The sequence below is a fragment of the Canis lupus genome, chromosome 2, assembly GCF_011100685.1.
Source record: "Canis lupus familiaris isolate Mischka breed German Shepherd chromosome 2, alternate assembly UU_Cfam_GSD_1.0, whole genome shotgun sequence".
Taxonomy (NCBI): Eukaryota; Metazoa; Chordata; class Mammalia; order Carnivora; family Canidae; genus Canis; species Canis lupus.
The window spans coordinates 69,423,819-69,440,765 of NC_049223.1; the positions used below are offsets into that span (position 1 = coordinate 69,423,819).

General features: G+C 43.1%; 1 protein-coding gene and 1 non-coding gene across 21 annotated transcripts in view; both read left to right on the forward strand.

Annotated features, from left to right (window-relative positions):
• The window catches only part of PUM1 (pumilio RNA binding family member 1), a 134,080-nt gene extending 119,646 nt beyond the window's left edge, over nt 1-14,434 (forward strand). For all 20 annotated transcript variants that reach the window (XM_038531319.1, XM_038531321.1, XM_038531328.1 and 17 more), the window contains 5 exons: nt 433-570; nt 3,035-3,160; nt 4,583-4,704; nt 9,279-9,471; nt 12,570-14,434. In XM_038531319.1, the coding sequence (XP_038387247.1) occupies nt 433-570; nt 3,035-3,160; nt 4,583-4,704; nt 9,279-9,471; nt 12,570-12,701 (711 nt within the window). In that variant the 3' untranslated portion in view covers nt 12,702-14,434. The remainder of the gene's footprint in view (nt 1-432; nt 571-3,034; nt 3,161-4,582; nt 4,705-9,278; nt 9,472-12,569) is intronic.
• Nucleotides 10,304-10,391, forward strand: LOC119870556. Its single transcript, XR_005356226.1, has one exon. It is a non-coding gene; the product is annotated as a small nucleolar RNA SNORD103/SNORD85 (small nucleolar RNA).
• Nucleotides 14,435-16,947: the final 2,513 nt, after the last annotated feature.

Genomic DNA, 16,947 nt, shown 5'->3' on the forward strand with positions numbered 1-16,947 from the left:
AAGCACTTAGAGATACATGTAGCCTACACCGTAAGCTGTAGATTGACTCTTCTTATTAACGCTTACCTTACAGAATTGTCATGTTAAGAACATGATAAATTATAATCGGAAATTCTCTAGTACAGTATACTTTATACAGGTTCCTTTCTATAGATGTCTCCATTTTTAAAAAGTCTCCGAGGTCTTTTGTAAGTTAGAGAACTTTTTTTTAAAGACAAATTACTGTTATAGGAAATTTGCTGATACATGGAAACACTGCAGTCCTCCTCATTTGGCTATGCCGTGTTGTCACAGTGCCACAGCTGGGTGGTTGCACTTCATTATCATAGATTCCCTGCCTAGTGCTTTGTGTTTGGTAAGGAGACTGTTGACTGTCTAGGTGTTTGGCTTGCTGTGATTCTGGTGGTGCTTTCTTTCCTTGCCTCCTAATAGAATGAGATGGTTCGGGAGCTAGACGGCCACGTCCTGAAGTGTGTGAAAGACCAGAATGGTAATCACGTGGTTCAGAAGTGCATCGAATGTGTGCAGCCCCAGTCTTTGCAGTTTATTATTGATGCGTTTAAGGGGCAGGTAAGTGAATTAAGAAAGAAACAAAGGAAACAAGTTTTTGGGTGTTTTCCACTGTGAGCAGAGAATAGGGTAGCATTTGTGGGGTGTCCCCCAAGTGACCACACCTATTAGAGATAGCTTCTAGTTTCTTCTGTTTACTTGTATGTCATAAGAGCCCCTATGCTCTTAGCACCAGCTTCCAAGCAGAGCTGATATTTTCTTATACCATGATTTTTCCAGAATTGCCTCGTAATTGGCTATTGTCATTAACTTCTCTTTCCCCAAACATTGTCCTCACACCCTCCTAAGCAACATGGAACAGAGAATAAAATACACATCTTCTTGGGTCTTTGAAATTGTTTCTTGTTTTTGTTTTTAAAAGGGAAAAAGTGATAAACACTAAGTAGATTTTCAGGTGTGGTCATGTGTACTGCTAAGCCTAGCTTGAAAGGGGATTTTAGAGTTGTTTAGGTTTTGGGGTTTGCTCAATTTTTAACAGTGGTAAGGAGATTGCAGGTGTTAACCTAGAGGGTAGTTTGGGTTTTCTGAATTAATGAGAAAAGAGTTGATCTGTTTACTTTAAAGTTAAAATCTTACATTTATCAAAATAGATAACCAGGAAAGTAAAAGGACTACACCACCAAAAAGGGAGAGAATATCTTTAAGACAAAACTGCTACTAAAGAATTAATAACAAATAGGTAAAGAATTCCTGTAATCAAAGAGTATAGTATAAATTAGTGCTAAAATGGATCATAAGCACTAACAGACAAAAGATGCACCAATCTGCAGGAGACATACAAAAGAATAATTCTGTCAGTAATCAGGAAGATGGAAAATAAGGGCACAGATGATAGATCACTGTTCACCCACTGGTTGCTGTGCCCTGGCAGGAATGTGGGATCTGATCACTGGTGGTGGGAAGAGATGTTAGCACAACTGTTTGAAAAATCATTCTGCATCCACTTTCAAAGTTCAACATTTATATTTCCTGTGACCTGGCATTCCTAGCCTAGGTGTGTACCTGATGGAAGACCTACATGTGGATACTAGGAGACTATTTAGATATGTTGAAAGCAGCCTTATTCTCCTAAGAAAGACTAAATAATCTAGATATCTTTCAGCAGAGGGTTAGACGGAAATTAAAGTAACAGGCTCAAGCACTTGCCCAGCAGAAGCTCCATGGTAGAAGTAAATGTTTTTGTTTTGTTTTATTTTTAAAGATTTTATTTATTTATTCATGAGAGAGGCAGAGACATAGGCAGAGGGAGAAGCAGGCTCCCTGCAAGGAGCCCGGTGCAGGACTTGATCCCTGGACCCAGGATCATGCCCTGAGCTGAAAGCAGACACTCAACTGCTGAGCCATCCAGGCATCCCAGAAGTAAATACTTGAAACATAATAATGTTGAGTGAAATAAGTTAATTAGTTACAGACTGAGTTTTTAGCATTTTTATAAAATTGAGCAGAACCATACTTTATACTGTGGAAGTGCACAGTTACACAACTACATATTAAAAACCATATAGAAAGCACTTAGTGTAAAAAAAAAAAGAAAGCACTTAGTGTGCTGACACTTGGTTAACATCTAGTGTGGGCTGCTGTTACTATTATTCCTGTGATTCTCCCCCTTTTTTTTGGTTAAGATTTATTTATTTATTTGATAGAAAGCGCGCTTGAGTGAGCACACAGGGGAGGGCCAGAGAGAATCTTCAAGCAGACCCAAACCTGAGCCAAAACCAAGAGTCAGATGCGCAACCAGATGAGCCACCCAGGCACCCCCTATGATTATTCTTGATAACAGACTGGAGGTACAGGTTGCTCCATATCATACTTCCTAGGAAGGCCAGAATTGGGATTGAGTGGCCCAGAGCAGAAGCCCATGTGCTTATCTTCCAGACTCAACAAACGAGGAACCTTTTCTTGCTTATTGCTGGAAACCACCCTAATTAAATTTAGCAGACTGCAGTGTGGTTAGGTGAAAACATTTGATCCTAACCCTTTGTTTTTCTGTTTTTAACACTGTCCTTGGACACTGTGGCCTCTTAACTATGGTTTTTTATAACCTTGACTAATTCTGTGTTCATTCTAGGCTTCATGGAAAAGTCCTTTTCACCTCTGAGTTTATGTACATCGGTGCATTCCTAGGATAGTCCTGAAAGGGGTTTACACACATGCATACATACACTTCTTATTATTTGTAGAACGAACTCAAATGTGCCATATTTATAATTTGGGCTTTTGAGTCAGACTAAGACATAATATCCTGGCTTTGTCAGTAACTATCTGTATGACTGGAAGGACACTGTAGAAACTTCCTGGGAGCTTCAGTTTTCTCTTCCATATGCTGAGAATAATCCTCACTCTCTCTCTCTTGCTCTCTGAGTCTTTGGGAAGATTTAATGGAACAATGTATATGAACAACACCAAGGCATTGAAAGTGACAACTGTCATTTTTGGCTTTATTATTTGTGTTCATCTGCCCTAGGTATTTGCTTTGTCCACGCATCCTTATGGCTGCCGAGTGATTCAGAGGATCCTGGAGCACTGTCTCCCTGACCAGACACTCCCTATTTTAGAGGAGCTTCACCAGCACACAGAGCAACTTGTACAGGTAGTGGAGTTGCTAGTAGAGTAACTGCAAACACCCGTGGGCTCATGCAGGCCCAGAGCTTGTGTGTTTTCTCAGCACAGGTATCCAGCCGTTCCAGAAGAGTTAATACTAATGTGTTTAAAATGCCCATTGAAGCTTTGGGGCAAGTTTTTGTTTATCATCCTGGTTTGTGCTTTATTAATATGGGTGATGAAGAGAGCCTGGGGCCTTGGAGTGAAGAGCACTGCTTGCCAGCTTTTTGTTGACTGGCTAGTGGTATCACCTTAGGTGTAGGCCATTTTATCTCTGGGTCTTAACTTCATCATTTCAGATGAACTAAGTGGGTAAGGTTGACATCTTTTTAGCTAATACTTTCTTTTACTTCTGCCTCTAAAAATTTCTTCCAACATCACAGTAACCAATAAAACACTTTCTACATGTAGTATTATTGTACTGAAGCAGCATTTTTGTTAGAATTTATTGTATGTTTTAGTGGAAGATGTGAGGTTATAAATGTATTAAATCTCATTGGAGAAAAATATTGGAAGTGCAGATAGCAACAAAAGAAATCATCCATAATCCTGTCATCCAGAAGCAAACACATTTGGCCTTTGCACTTGTGTTTAATAGTATAATTTGAACATTCTTAATTTTTTCAATCTTACAAATAAATATTTTTGCCTCCTTATACACATGTATTCTCTCAAAGTACCTTTCTTTTTTTTTTTTTCTTTTTTTTTTTTTTTAAGATTTGTTTGCTTATTCATGAGAAAGAGAGGCAGAGACATAAGCAAAGAGAGAAGCAGGCTTCCTGCAGGGACCCCGATGTGGGACTCAATCCCAGGACCCAGGATCTCATGTCCTGAGCCAAAGGCCGATGCTCAACACTGAGCCACATAGGCATCCCTCTCTCAAAGTACCTTTAACTTTAGATGAGTTAGTGTATCTATTGAATGCTTGTGATGTTATTTAATGTATTGTCTGTTTTGTTGGACATAAACATTGTTTCACATTTTTCTTAGAGATTACATTTCTGTTTGAGAGAAGAATAGCTCGCTCTTTATTTGTACCTATTTCCTCCTGTTTCTATTTTATTTTATTTTATTTTATTTTATTTATTTTATTTTTTTGTTTTTTTTTTTTTTTAAAGCGAGAGGAGGCCTACTCTTTTGTGTCTAATAGTTTATGAAGAAACCAACTAGGAACCTTTGGGCATAAATATGTACAGAAATGTTCCATCATCTGGTAATATGTTCCTCTTTTGTAATGATAAGGGAAAAAATTGTCACTCCCTATCTGTTTTTAAAATTCCTAGGTATTCATTATTATTCAGGTAAGCTGTCATGGTGTACTAGGAAGGTAGGTAGGTTTTGATTAGATACAAGATTTAGATAATCCACAGAACTCATTTTTACATAAAGTTTATTTCTGTTTCTCAAACAGGATCAGTATGGAAATTATGTGATTCAGCACGTATTGGAGCATGGCCGTCCTGAGGACAAAAGTAAAATTGTAGCAGAAATCCGAGGCAATGTGCTTGTATTGAGTCAGCACAAATTTGCAAGGTGTGTGCTTTCAATCACGTGGACTCCATTTTCCAGAAGAGACGGTCTTGAGAGAAAGAATGAGTTTTCATTCTTCTCTTTTTTTAAATGTTTATTTTTCTCAAAGTATACACAGCTTAAAAAGTCAAATGGTTCTACTATAAAGTATCTAACAAGGCAGGTCCCTTATATGCCTCCTCACTCCACTTTGTAATCTGGGAAGTATGTTGTTGCTAAAGAACTTAAATCTTGTACTTTGGTGAACTGGACACAACTCACTTGTTCGGAATATGAAATGTTCTTTACTCAGTTTCCACTCCAGTGCCAAAATTAAGAGACAGTGTGCCCTATCTACATATATAGTAATCTTTCTTGGAGTCTCTTTTCTAGTCTTCGTATTGTGCTAGGTCAAGAATAAAATGAACCAGTTATCCCAGATTGTGAAAGATGTTTTTGGTGACTTATGATTAGCAATGGTTGGAGAAGAAATTGATGGCCTTTCCAAGGCATTAGCAATATGGCCTTTCTAAGTGGGATGTGTGTACCCTACAGCATACAATATAGTAATTTGCATTGTGGGGACTATTTGGGGGATATTGGGAATATCTCTGGTTTTTTGGATAGATTACAAAGCAGGCATGACTACCTTGATATTTTTAAATTGTTCATCTCTAAGTTTTGAAATTTTGTAACGTTGTAGCATGGAAAAGAGAGAAAAGAAATAAAAACACTCATATCATAGGTCCAGTGTCTCAGCAGCCTGACTGTATCAGGATCTCTGTGACCTTGTCTTGCCTTTTTTTGACATTTGGCAGGACTAGGGAAGTCGGGGCAGAATCTCTTAGAACTCTTCCTTGGGTCACTGTCCTCTGTTTACTTTTTTCTTTCTTTCTAGTGTATTTACTGTCTCACTCTCGGGTGTAAGTATTAATATTACAACAGACTTGCAATCTGGTAATGAACGAGTAGCTACTTTGGGCCTAATCCTCACACAGATAACAACTAAAAATTGTGGACAAAATGCCAAAAACCTTCCTGAAGGCATTAAGCTACTAGAGAGTGGCCAGGAATAGGTAGATACCAGAAGGGGTTGAAGGAGGGGGGAAGACTTGTTGATACTTGGAAGGGGTAATTACACTGACTGGGGGACTCTTCCCTTCTCACCCTCCTCCATCCCTTTTGATTTTTCTTTTTGTATTAAGTTGTATCGAGATATAATTGACAAGTACCATTGTGTAAGTTTGAGGTGTGTAACGTTTTGGTTTTATATATTGCAATATGATTACTACAGTACCGTTAGCTAAATACCCTTATCATCTTCTATAATTACCATTTCTTGTTTGTCTTAGAACACCTAAGATCTAGTGTCTTAACTTTTTTATAATATAGTATTGTTGACTGTAATCAGGAAATTTCCGAGTTTTAATTTGCTTTTTGCCTGTAGGCAGTTCCCATTCTGTTCCATGCTGGGCTTCTAAAGTTCGGACGGATAAAAAATATTTCCAGTGTTTCCAGAAGGTAGTTAGGGACAGTCCACCATGGCAGTGAGAGTGACAGAGTGATCGTAGAAATCCTGGAAAGGAAGAGAACCAGGGAAGGAGAGGCCCACATGTAAACTTCCCAAATGCCTGCTTGGCTCTTAAACCATGTTTGCGTGGGAAGAATTTGAGGCAGCCCAGCTGAGGGTGAGAGAAATGAGTCCTCTAACATGGGAGAAGCTTACAGTTTGAGTTCAGCCAAGTCATCTGCACTAAATGAAGGAGTTGGGGAAGTAATATCTTTGGGGGAATGTAATAAAACTCACGCTCTACTGTGTGTCATTTATTATGTCTAGAAAGCAGGAAGATGTGATATGGCCTATAGTCAAGAAAAAACAGAACAAGGAAGAAAAAAGTCCAGCTAGTTCCAGACCACCCAGATATTGGCATTAGCAGAGAAGGTTTATAAAGCCCCTATTTTAATTACAATCAAAGATGTAAAGGAAGATATGATCCTAATGAATGAAAAGTTAGTAGAGAATTAGCTTTATTATAAAAAGAACAAAATGGAAATTTTAGAATAGAAAAATAAATCCTCTGAAGTAGGATTCACTGTGTGGCCATAGCAACAGCCAATTAGAGATAACAGAAGAGCTGATACACTTGGAAATAGATCAATAGAAATAAAACAATAAAATAGAGTAGTAACTTTCTAACAGTTTTAATGGTGACCCCACCCCCCAAAGTAAAACTGTCATTGACTTTGCATGCACAGGCACATGCATGCATACACGTGTAAATGAAACGGCATTGTCCATGATTAATTGTGATACTTACTGTTCTGTTTCATTTTTTTTTTTTTTTTTAAGAGAAAGCTGGTCACAAATCACTAAATTGATCTCACCACCCACAAATGGGCTGGGAACTATAGTTTCAGAATGCCTAGAATAAACTTTAGGTGGAAGTCTTTGGCCAAGTGGGATCCCATGGTGTAGCTGATTTACCTGCTTGCTTTCTTGGAAGACAGGTCAGTGTTAAGGATTGTGAGTCTTGTACGCAGAAGAATGAGTGTCCTGTCCCCAATCCAGTTTAGTAGGAAGTCCTATTTTAATCCTGACCAATTTGTGGGAGGAAGCAGGCCTGAAATGGATGAAGATACAGTCCAACCAAGTAGTCCTGAAAAGTGATGAGTCCTTTGCCAGAATATTTGGAGATCATGACTGGCTTTGTAAAGCTCTCTGAACGAGATTAGTAATCTTAACTCCCTTTTTTTCTTTGTTAAGGGAGAAGCCAATGGCTACTAGGAGATTCACTTCCAGAGTGCCATACTTTGAAATCACACTAGAGTAGTACTGTATAGTAGTTGCATAGTGCTGTAGAAGGAAGGTGGGTAAAAAAAAAATTTTCTGTGATGATGTGTCAGAGGGAGAGGCTGTTGTCTTAATTAGACTTGATTGGTTAGCTCACTAGACTTGACAGACATTGTGTATTTTAAGAAAGGTTGAAGAAATGACGAATAGGATGGGAGTTCTTGACACTTTAGCTTGAGAATTTTGTTTCCTTTTTCTTTTTAAAGATTTTATTTGAGAGAAAGAGAAAGTGTGCATGGATGGGGAGGGGCAAAGGGATAGAGAGAATCCCAAGCAGACTTTGAGTTGAGTACAAGGCCTGATCCCATGACCCCAAGATCGCAGCCTGAGCCAAAACCAAGAGCCACACAGGTGCCCTTGGAATTTTGTTTTCTAAATAAAAGCATATATATAAACTCAGTGTTCAAAATGAGATACCACTGAGAACTCCATGGAACAGCACCCCCTTATGGTATAAGGACTTGTGGAATGGGGAATTTTTCTGGTGATAGTTACTGGACTATTCAGATATCCAGAGGGCTGGCCCTTCGAAGGAGTAAGACCGAGTCCCCCTGCCTTAAGGGACTTTGGAAGTAGGTATACGTCTCCTTTTTCAGTCTCTGAAGGCAAAATTAAGACAAATAAGTGATATTTTAGGGGAGAGCACTTTTGCTTCAGTATGTAAAGAGGGCTTTATAGAGCCATTCGCCCATGTGGTAGGTTGCCCTAGAAAGTTATTACTTCCAGCTTATGAGAAATTCCCAAGCAGAGACTAAGTGGCCATCTTTCAGGACTGTCACAGAAGAGCTTCCTGCATTAACTAGATCTGGACTCTTTTAAGTTGCTTTTCAGTGTTAGTATACTGTGATCCAGAGCAGCTCTTCCCCTAACCATGAACTCTCTGCAAAACCTTCAGTTGCACACTGACCCACCAGATGTCCTCTTTGCCACGTATTGGCTCCAGCAGTACAAATATGAATAATACCTATTGTTCTTTGACATCACACAACTTCCTCATACCCAGAGAGCCACAGATGCATAGTAGTGTTGGTTTTTAAAAACAAGCATTAATGAGATCAGTCAGGCCTCAATGGTAAGTACCCATTCGCACATCTGTGTGTAATTTAATCACTCTCTCTGGCCCCTCTAGATTTAGTGTAGGCACATTCCTGTTTTCCTTTCCCAAGACGATGTGTTTGTGAAATGTTTAGAAATGCCGGCAAACTGATAGGGTTGTTCTTAGACTCTGAAGAGGCAGCATGAGGCTTTTGGATGAGTGCTATGGTTCCCACTTATGCCGTCCTTGAATAAGTCTGCAGGGCCTTCTCTCTCAGTTGCCACTCTCTGTGGTTGACACTAGACATAGAGACATAAGGAAGACTTGTTCTTGACATCAGTACACTCAGAAAGGAGAGAATTCATGGATTTTGGTTGTGTTGAAATTATAATTGTTAACAAGTGCAGCTTTGAAGCAGTCATGTGAGCCTTGTATGTGAGTCCCTTCACTTACCTGGGCTTGTTCCCCTCACCTGTGAGAGGGTTGGTCCTGGCATTCTCCCAAGACCTGGTCTCAGCCATGGCTCACATTGGCAGCCATGGGTGGCAAAGGGAGACTCTCATAGAGCTAGGTAGTTGGTGAATCGATCTTCCAAAAGTGTCCAGCTCTCTTTCACTTCTGACTGTGAGGTCAGGGCAGAAGCCAGGCAAGCACAGCCTACCAACCAAGGTCTTTGTTCTAAGAGTTGTCCCTGAATTTGTCTCATTACAGCAACGTTGTGGAGAAGTGTGTCACTCATGCGTCCCGCACAGAGCGTGCTGTGCTTATCGACGAGGTATGCACCATGAATGACGGTCCCCACAGTGCCTTATACACCATGATGAAGGACCAGTATGCCAACTACGTGGTCCAGAAGATGATCGATGTGGCAGAGCCAGCCCAGCGCAAGATCGTCATGCATAAGGTGGGCTGGCCAGGGTGGGCAGATATCACTTAAGAGTTTGAGGCCTGACATTCTTAACATTTCTGAAAGGCAAATGAAGGTAGACATCTTCTTTTTGTAGAGTTTGTCACTGGACAGTGTCTCATACTGTACTCCTATTTCTATTTCCTTTTATCTAGAGTGACCATTGTCTCCATGTTTCAGTAGCTCACTGGTGCAAAAGAGTCTTAAACTCCATTTTTGTGAGGGATTTCCCTCTGTGATCCTCAGGGTATGCTTCTACTCCTCTGCTCCTAGGAGACCAGCTTTTCAGTCCAACAGATCAGCCTGCTTCCCTTGTTTCCTTTTCTCACTCTTTCCTCTTACTTACTCCACCACCTTTCACTGATATATCCACCCGGGGCCCACTCTGTGCCAGGCATCAGCACGGAAATGACAGAGCCTGGTCCCAGCCCACAGAGCACAGTATGGGGAAGAGCGGTGGTGAGCACATGAGCACACGTGCACGAGGCTTCGAGGGAGGGAAAGTCCAGGCTGAGGAGGAGTGAAGAGAAAAGGGACAGAAGTCTGAACTGTTAGGTGGTGGGGGTGGGGGTGGGGGTGGGGTGGAGTGGGGGGTGGGGTCAGGGTGCTGAGCTGAAAGCACCTGAAGCAGCCCAGGAACACCTTTGTTCCAGGGTTCTGGAACAGTCTCAGAGTTGGTCCAGCCAGCCCCACATAGCCCCCATGGCTTGGGAGGCAAAACACACCCACAGGCAGGCATGCTGCAGCTGTGTTCATGCCTCTAACCTGAACCCTCGGCCTTTGGGCTCTGGACTCACCCTGCCCTTCTCAGCGGAGGTGTTGGCCACCGTCTGGCAATGATGAGCCACTTGCCCTCACTGAGAACAAAGTTCGGTAATGAGAATCTTTGTTATGGACTCAAAAAGCTCTGAGCCAGACAAGGTACCCGCCGTCTCCAGTTCAAAACACAGCCTGACACAGTGAAGCATCTCAGTGATGTTGGCAATGGCGACTGAAGGCTGGGGGAGTCCAGAGGCCCAGAGGCCTTCCGGCTGTCAGGCTTCTGGATATGCGCATCAGGCAGCAACCATATTGGAAACATACAGAAGTTTTAAGTATGTCCATTCATTCATTCATTCATTCACTCACTCACTTGACAGATACTGGTGTGTGTACTTAGATAAGCCCTCCTATCAGCAGGGCGCTGGTACTTGTGAATATGACAGTACTGTGTATAGATCGTGGCAGTGATATTGAGGAAATATTGGGGAGGACCGTGTGAAAATGTGTCAGGGACTCTTCTGATGTGGGGGTACAGAGAAGGCTCCCCAAGAGAGTGACATTTGAATAAAGCTCTGAACCTCTCCAGGCAGAGGGAACCTGGTATACAAAGGCTTGGAAGCAGGAGACAAGACTGTGTGTTTGAAGAAGTAAAGTATGTACAGTAGGGCAGGTCTGTGGTGCACATAATTGTCCTGGCTGGTGAGTAATTTAGAAGAGAGGAAGCAGTGAGGAGGCTGGATGGTAAAGCCAAGAGGTGTGACAGCTTTGGGGTTGAAGACAAGTAGACAGAATGGGGGTTGGCAAGTTGGCTGATGGAGGGAGTTGAAAGAAGAGTCCCATGGATCCAGAAAACTAAAGAGTTTTCTAGCTTTCGCTGCTAGAGAGTGTCCTTTTTTAACAAGAGGTGACAGTGGAGCAGGTTGATTACTTTCCACCTCCTACCAAATCAAGTAAAAAATGGTCGACCACAGTGTACACATATGTGCACAAGAGTCGTTAGTTTCTTGGAAAGGAGAAGGATAAAAGTTCTGTGGCTGGACTTAGCAGCCAACCAGTCCCAGGGACAGAGAGATGAAAGAATTGAATGTGAATGTCATTAATGTTTCTAAAAGGAGAGCCACCAAAAAGCAAGGAGGTCCTGAAGCTCATGTCCTACTGTCAGAAAAACAGCCATGTCTATAGTTATCACTACAGCCCAAATGAAAGTGTAGCAGTATCTCATGCTCTTTTTACAGAGGCAGTGAGGCGAGTGCTCTGGGTCACACAGCTCAGAATTGGACCCAGGGCTGTTAATGGTTCCCCACATGGGCTTGAAGGTGAGAACGCAGTAGCTGCGGTGGGTCCATGTCCTGTGGCACAACAAATGGTGTCTGGAGCTACTCGACACTGCCTTGCTTTGACGACCTGGCCAACCAGACAGAAATGGTGGCCTGCGTGCAGCTGTCAATGTGGAGAGTGTCCATCTACCCTGGTGTAGGTGTCCAGTGTGTTTGAGTGTGCAAGTGCACATCAGGATGGAGTAGCAGGCTGGTAAAGGATGGTCCTTCACTGTGGAACCGTCGGTGGCTAAGCCAGTGATTGTAAAGGTGGCGTGCTCCACGCTGTAACCAGGGCACCTAGAAAACTCCATGAGCTCCCGGCAGAGGAAGGCTGGCTCCAGTGAGGAAGCACCTCTCGTGTCCAGGGTGTGAGACGGTGAGGGGCCAGACTGGCACCGTGGGCAGAACAATCACTGTTGCAGGGCCACACACCTGTGCCTTATTAGCCATCTGGCCTGGGATGTGCCACTTAAGCAGTGTACCTTTGGGTTTCATCAATAAAATGGGGATAATTAACACCTGTCGTATGAGGCTTAAATGATCAGTGCCTGGCCCACACTAGTCATGTTTATAGTTGTCATTAGTAGTTTTCTGGGATCCTCTGTGTCAGGTGGTATACTCAGGGTTCATGTTGCCCAGAAGAGAACACACACCACCCCCTGCTGCTAAAGGGAGCCAGGTGCCTTGAGTGGGGCCAGAGGGGCTGGAAGCAGGCCTCAGAGGGTGCCATGCAGCAGTGATGTGGTTGTCAGGATGCATATGTTCTGGATTCTGACCTGGAAGTAGTCTGTGGCCAGCTGCCTCCAGAGCCCTCGTGTCCCTGGTCAGTACTCAGGAGCTCCTCCTTCGCCCGCTCAGATGGGTCACTGTAGTACTAGAGTTGCGGTGCTTTGACAGAACCAGGGGAAGATGTTGCCTCATGGACTCACACGCACAGTTCGGTGCCTGGGAGCATAGCAGGAGCCCACAAGTGGTTTGCAGGCCAGAGTAACGCCAGCTGTGCTTCCTCCCCAGATCCGGCCCCACATCGCGACTCTCCGCAAATACACCTATGGCAAGCACATTTTGGCCAAGCTGGAGAAATACTACATGAAGAATGGCGTTGACTTAGGGCCCATCTGTGGCCCCCCTAATGGTATTATCTGAGGCAGTGTCACCCTGTCCCCTCATTCCCACTGACCTCACTGGCCCACTGGCAAATCCAACCAGCAACCAGAAATGTTCTAGTATAGAAGATGAAATGGGTAAATGGTTGCTCCAGGATTACCTGCTCCTCCAAAAAAAGGAATCAAATCCACAAGTGGAAAAGCCTTTGTAAATTTGTTTAATTTTATTACGCATAACATGTACTAATTATTTTTTTTAATTGACTAATTGCCCTGTTGTTTTACTGGTGTATAGGATACTTGTACATAGGTAACCAATGTACATGGGAGGCCACATATTTTGTTCAATGTTGTATCTATATTACACACGTGTGGAAACTTTCAGGGTGGTTGGTTTAACAAAAAAAGTTAAAAAAAAAAAGAAAAAAAAGGTTTTTAACCCATTTTGCCTTGCTGGCAAGTTTTGCAAATAGCTCTTCCCCACCTCCTCATTTTAGTAAAAAACAAAAACAAACAAAAAAACCTGAGAAATTTGAATTTTGTTAAATGACCCCAAACTGGCATTTAACACTGTTTATAAAACATATATATATATACATATATATATATATAATGAAAATTGTTTTAGAGTTGCTAAAGCTTCAGTTTATGACATTAAGTTTATGAAACTTCGAAAAATTGCCTTTTTTGGAGACAATATATTATGCTGAAGAAGATGTGTAGTCTGTTTTGTGAGGAGGAGATGTGAGCTCCTAGGATGTCTTTCAAGGCCGGGCGGGTGTATTTGTTTACTGCCTACTGGATTTTTTTCTGTTAACATTGAAAGGCAAAATCTGATTATTTAGCATGAGAAAAAAAAATCCAACTCTGCTTTTGGTCTTGCTTCTATAAATATATAGTGTATACTTGGTGTAGACTTTGCATATATACAAATTTGTAGTATTTTCTTGTTTTGATGTCTAATCTGTATCTATAATGTACCCTAGTAGTCGAACATACTTTTGATTGTACAATTGTACATTTGTATACCTGTAATGTAAATGTGGAGAAGTTTGAATCAACATAAACACGTTTTTTGGTAAGAAAAGAGAATTAGCCAGCCCTGTGCATTCAGTGTATATTCACACCTTTTATGGTCGTAGCATATAGTGTTGTATATTGTAAATTGTAATTTCAACCAGAAGTAAATTTTTTTTCTTTTGAAGGAATAAATGTTCTTTATACAGCCTAGTTAAATGTTTAAAAAGGAAAAAAATAGCTTGGTTTTATTTGTCACCTAGTCCCACAGTAGCAAGATCCTTTCTAAATGTTATTCAAGATGATTCAGTTCACACTAGTGTTTTTTTTTTTTTTAATCCTAAAAAAGTAATGTTTTGCTTATTTTGTGACAGTCATAAGGACGTGCAAAGTTCAGCCCCGCCCTAGCTTTCCTTACAATCAGAGCCCCTCTCACCTTGTAAAGTGTGAATTGCCCTTCCTTTTTGTACAGAAGATGAACTGTATTTTGCATTTTGTCTACTTGTAAGTGAATGTAACATACTGTCAATTTTCCTTGTTTGAATATAGAATTGTAACACTACACGGTGTACATTTCCAGAGCCTTGTGTATATTTCCAATGAACTTTTTTGCAAGCACACTTGTAACCATATGTGTATAATTAACAAACCTGTGTATGCTTATGCCTGGGCAACTATTTTTTGTAACTCTTGTGTAGATTGTCTCTAAACAATGTGTGATCTTTATTTTGAAAAATACAGAACTTTGGAATCTGAGTCTGTGCCTCTATTTTCACTCCTCCTCCCCCTGAATATTAGCGCTCCAGTGTAACCCTTTCCTTCTTTGTACCCTTTCTCCTGCTTGCTGGGGTTTCTGTTTACAGGAGGGTGGGGATACAATTGGAATATGGCCAGTGTGGCAAACCCATAGCTCTGGAGTCCATTTTGACCCAAAGACGTTGTATTTAGCCTGCCTAGTGCTTTCAAAAGCAAGATCGTTCGTCCAGATTTCCAACTTCTACTGAAAAATCAGGGTATCCACCTCCCTGGGCCGAGAACTTGCCTATCAGTCACAGGGAACATCCTGGAAAAGCTGGTGCCCTGCGGTGGGACCCAGTTACGATGCTCTTCATTCACTCTTTCTGGCCTTTTCCGCATCATGAGCCTGGGGTCTAGATTCGAATCCAGTGGGCAGCTAACTTTTTGAGGTGGATGGCAGCTAAGCCCTCTCTGGCCGTCTGGTCTGTTTTAGCCTCCCCTTCTCGAGGCCCCTTCCCTTTCCTCCTCTGGCACATCCATGTTCACTCACGGAGGCTGGTCCAGGAGCCTAGCTTGCTCACCTGGTTACTGGAGGCTCTTGCTCACAGAGGTGGGCCTGCCACCTGTGCCTGAGGATGCTCACCCTCCTTTCACCACCTTTGCGCCATTAAGACTGGTTGGTATTGGCAGCTACGGGACAGGCTTGGCCAGGGAGGCCAGGTGGGAGCCTGTACTACCTAATGTCTGCAGGTGGAGCTCTGGGCCGGTCGCAGAAAGAACTTGGCATCATCTCCCTCTCAAAGGTAAGGGACTGTCGCCAGGGAAAAGGAAGCTGAGCTCAGGTTTTGAGTCCAGGACCTGATTGTGCAGCAGTAGCTGAAATCAGAACCTTCCTGAGGCTTCTGATAGTCCCCATGGGCCCACCAGAGCTGAGCACTAGAGGGGCATCACCATCTGTCACTGCCTGGGCAACTCTGGAATCAAGTTCAAATAGGAGTCCTTGCACTCTCTGTGCCTGTGGAGATCACCTCATCTTTAACCAAATTCCTCCCTGGGAATGGAAGGTGCTAGTACGTATGTGTGTAGTAGTCTCCGTGCCTTGGAAGGTGAGGGCTATGACATGGTCGCGTTTACTGGACCCTCGCAGGGTGGTGTGCAAAGCAGGCGAAGCCAGAGGCCTGAATTTCTTTCCCCTGTCTGTCTTTGTGACCTTGGGTGAGCAACATGACGTGTTCGAGCCCCCATCTTCCTCTTTCATAAGATTGGAGGAACACCTGGAGCGGTGTGAGCGGGAACTGTTAGACGCATGTCCGGGGCCTGGCTCGTCCCAGGCATTTGCTCCCGTGTGGCTTTTCTTCTTTCCACCTGGACCACTTAGGTCCATACTCTGCGTTTTTCCCCTCTCCTTCTCATTCTTAGCATTTAGTGACATGTTTTATCTTGGTGGGTGTTTTTTAGTGGCAGCAAGCACAGTGCTAGGTTGGAAGTGTGATAGCCGCCCCCTTCCCACCACCTCTTGTTCAAGCCCGTGTCTTTGAGGGCTGGGGAGGTGTTTCAGACAAACAGGAGGTGTAATCGCCTTTATCCCGGGTCATCTCTTGAGGTTGGTTGTGAGAATTAAGTGAAATTACACCGTTAAGCATCGTGCCCGGCACATGGGTATAATGAATGGCTGCTATGGATCATGTTTGACCTTTGCGCCTGGGTTTTGGGGAAGCCGACAACCCCTGTCCTCACGTAAAGAAGCTTACGTAAAGTCCTTTGTTGTGAACCAGCTCTGTTAGTTGCTCACACCAGTCCTGTGAGGAATGGGGTTGCTCCATCTCAGGGGAGCAGCTCTGGGATCTGAGGCAAGTGTGTCTGGATCGGACCAACTGGGGCCTGACGAGGGGGTGGGGCCGGACAGGGTTGGGGTTCAATCCAGTTCCCCACCGCAGTTCACCACTGACCGGTTCTGCTCCAGGATATGGTATCCTGGGCCTCCGCCAGCTGGAGACCTATGTTCTTGGGTTTCTCTACCAGAGTCCCTCCAACACACAGTTTATGTAATGAATGGTCTTTTTACCTGGTTGCGGGGCTTTACAGTTTCCAGAGGGCATTCATATTTGTGATTCCTTGATCCTCATGGAAGCCTTGGGGGGTAAAGGCTGGGTATAGACTTAGCCCATTTTACAGATGAAGAATTGGAGATTCCAGCCGTGCAATGAATGAGTCAATAACCAAGTAAGGATTTTATCTGAAGTTTCCTGACCCCAAGTCCAGGGCTCCATCCGTGCTATCTCGCTCCTGCCACCTCCCCTTAGCTCCAGGAATAGCTGTCTCTCTCTCTTTCCCTGGCTCGCAGTTGTCTTTCAGAAGGGCGAGGTGCTGGAGAAGGAAACATTTTGGGAGAGGAAACCGGAGGCTTCATGTAGTTACCAGCTGTGGCCACACGAGGGTGCTGTTGCCTAAAGAAAGAATTACAGAGGTCAAAGGGCTCTGGGCTCCAAGGTCAGGGCTGGGTTTCTCCCGGCTTGAGGGCCTCGGAGTGC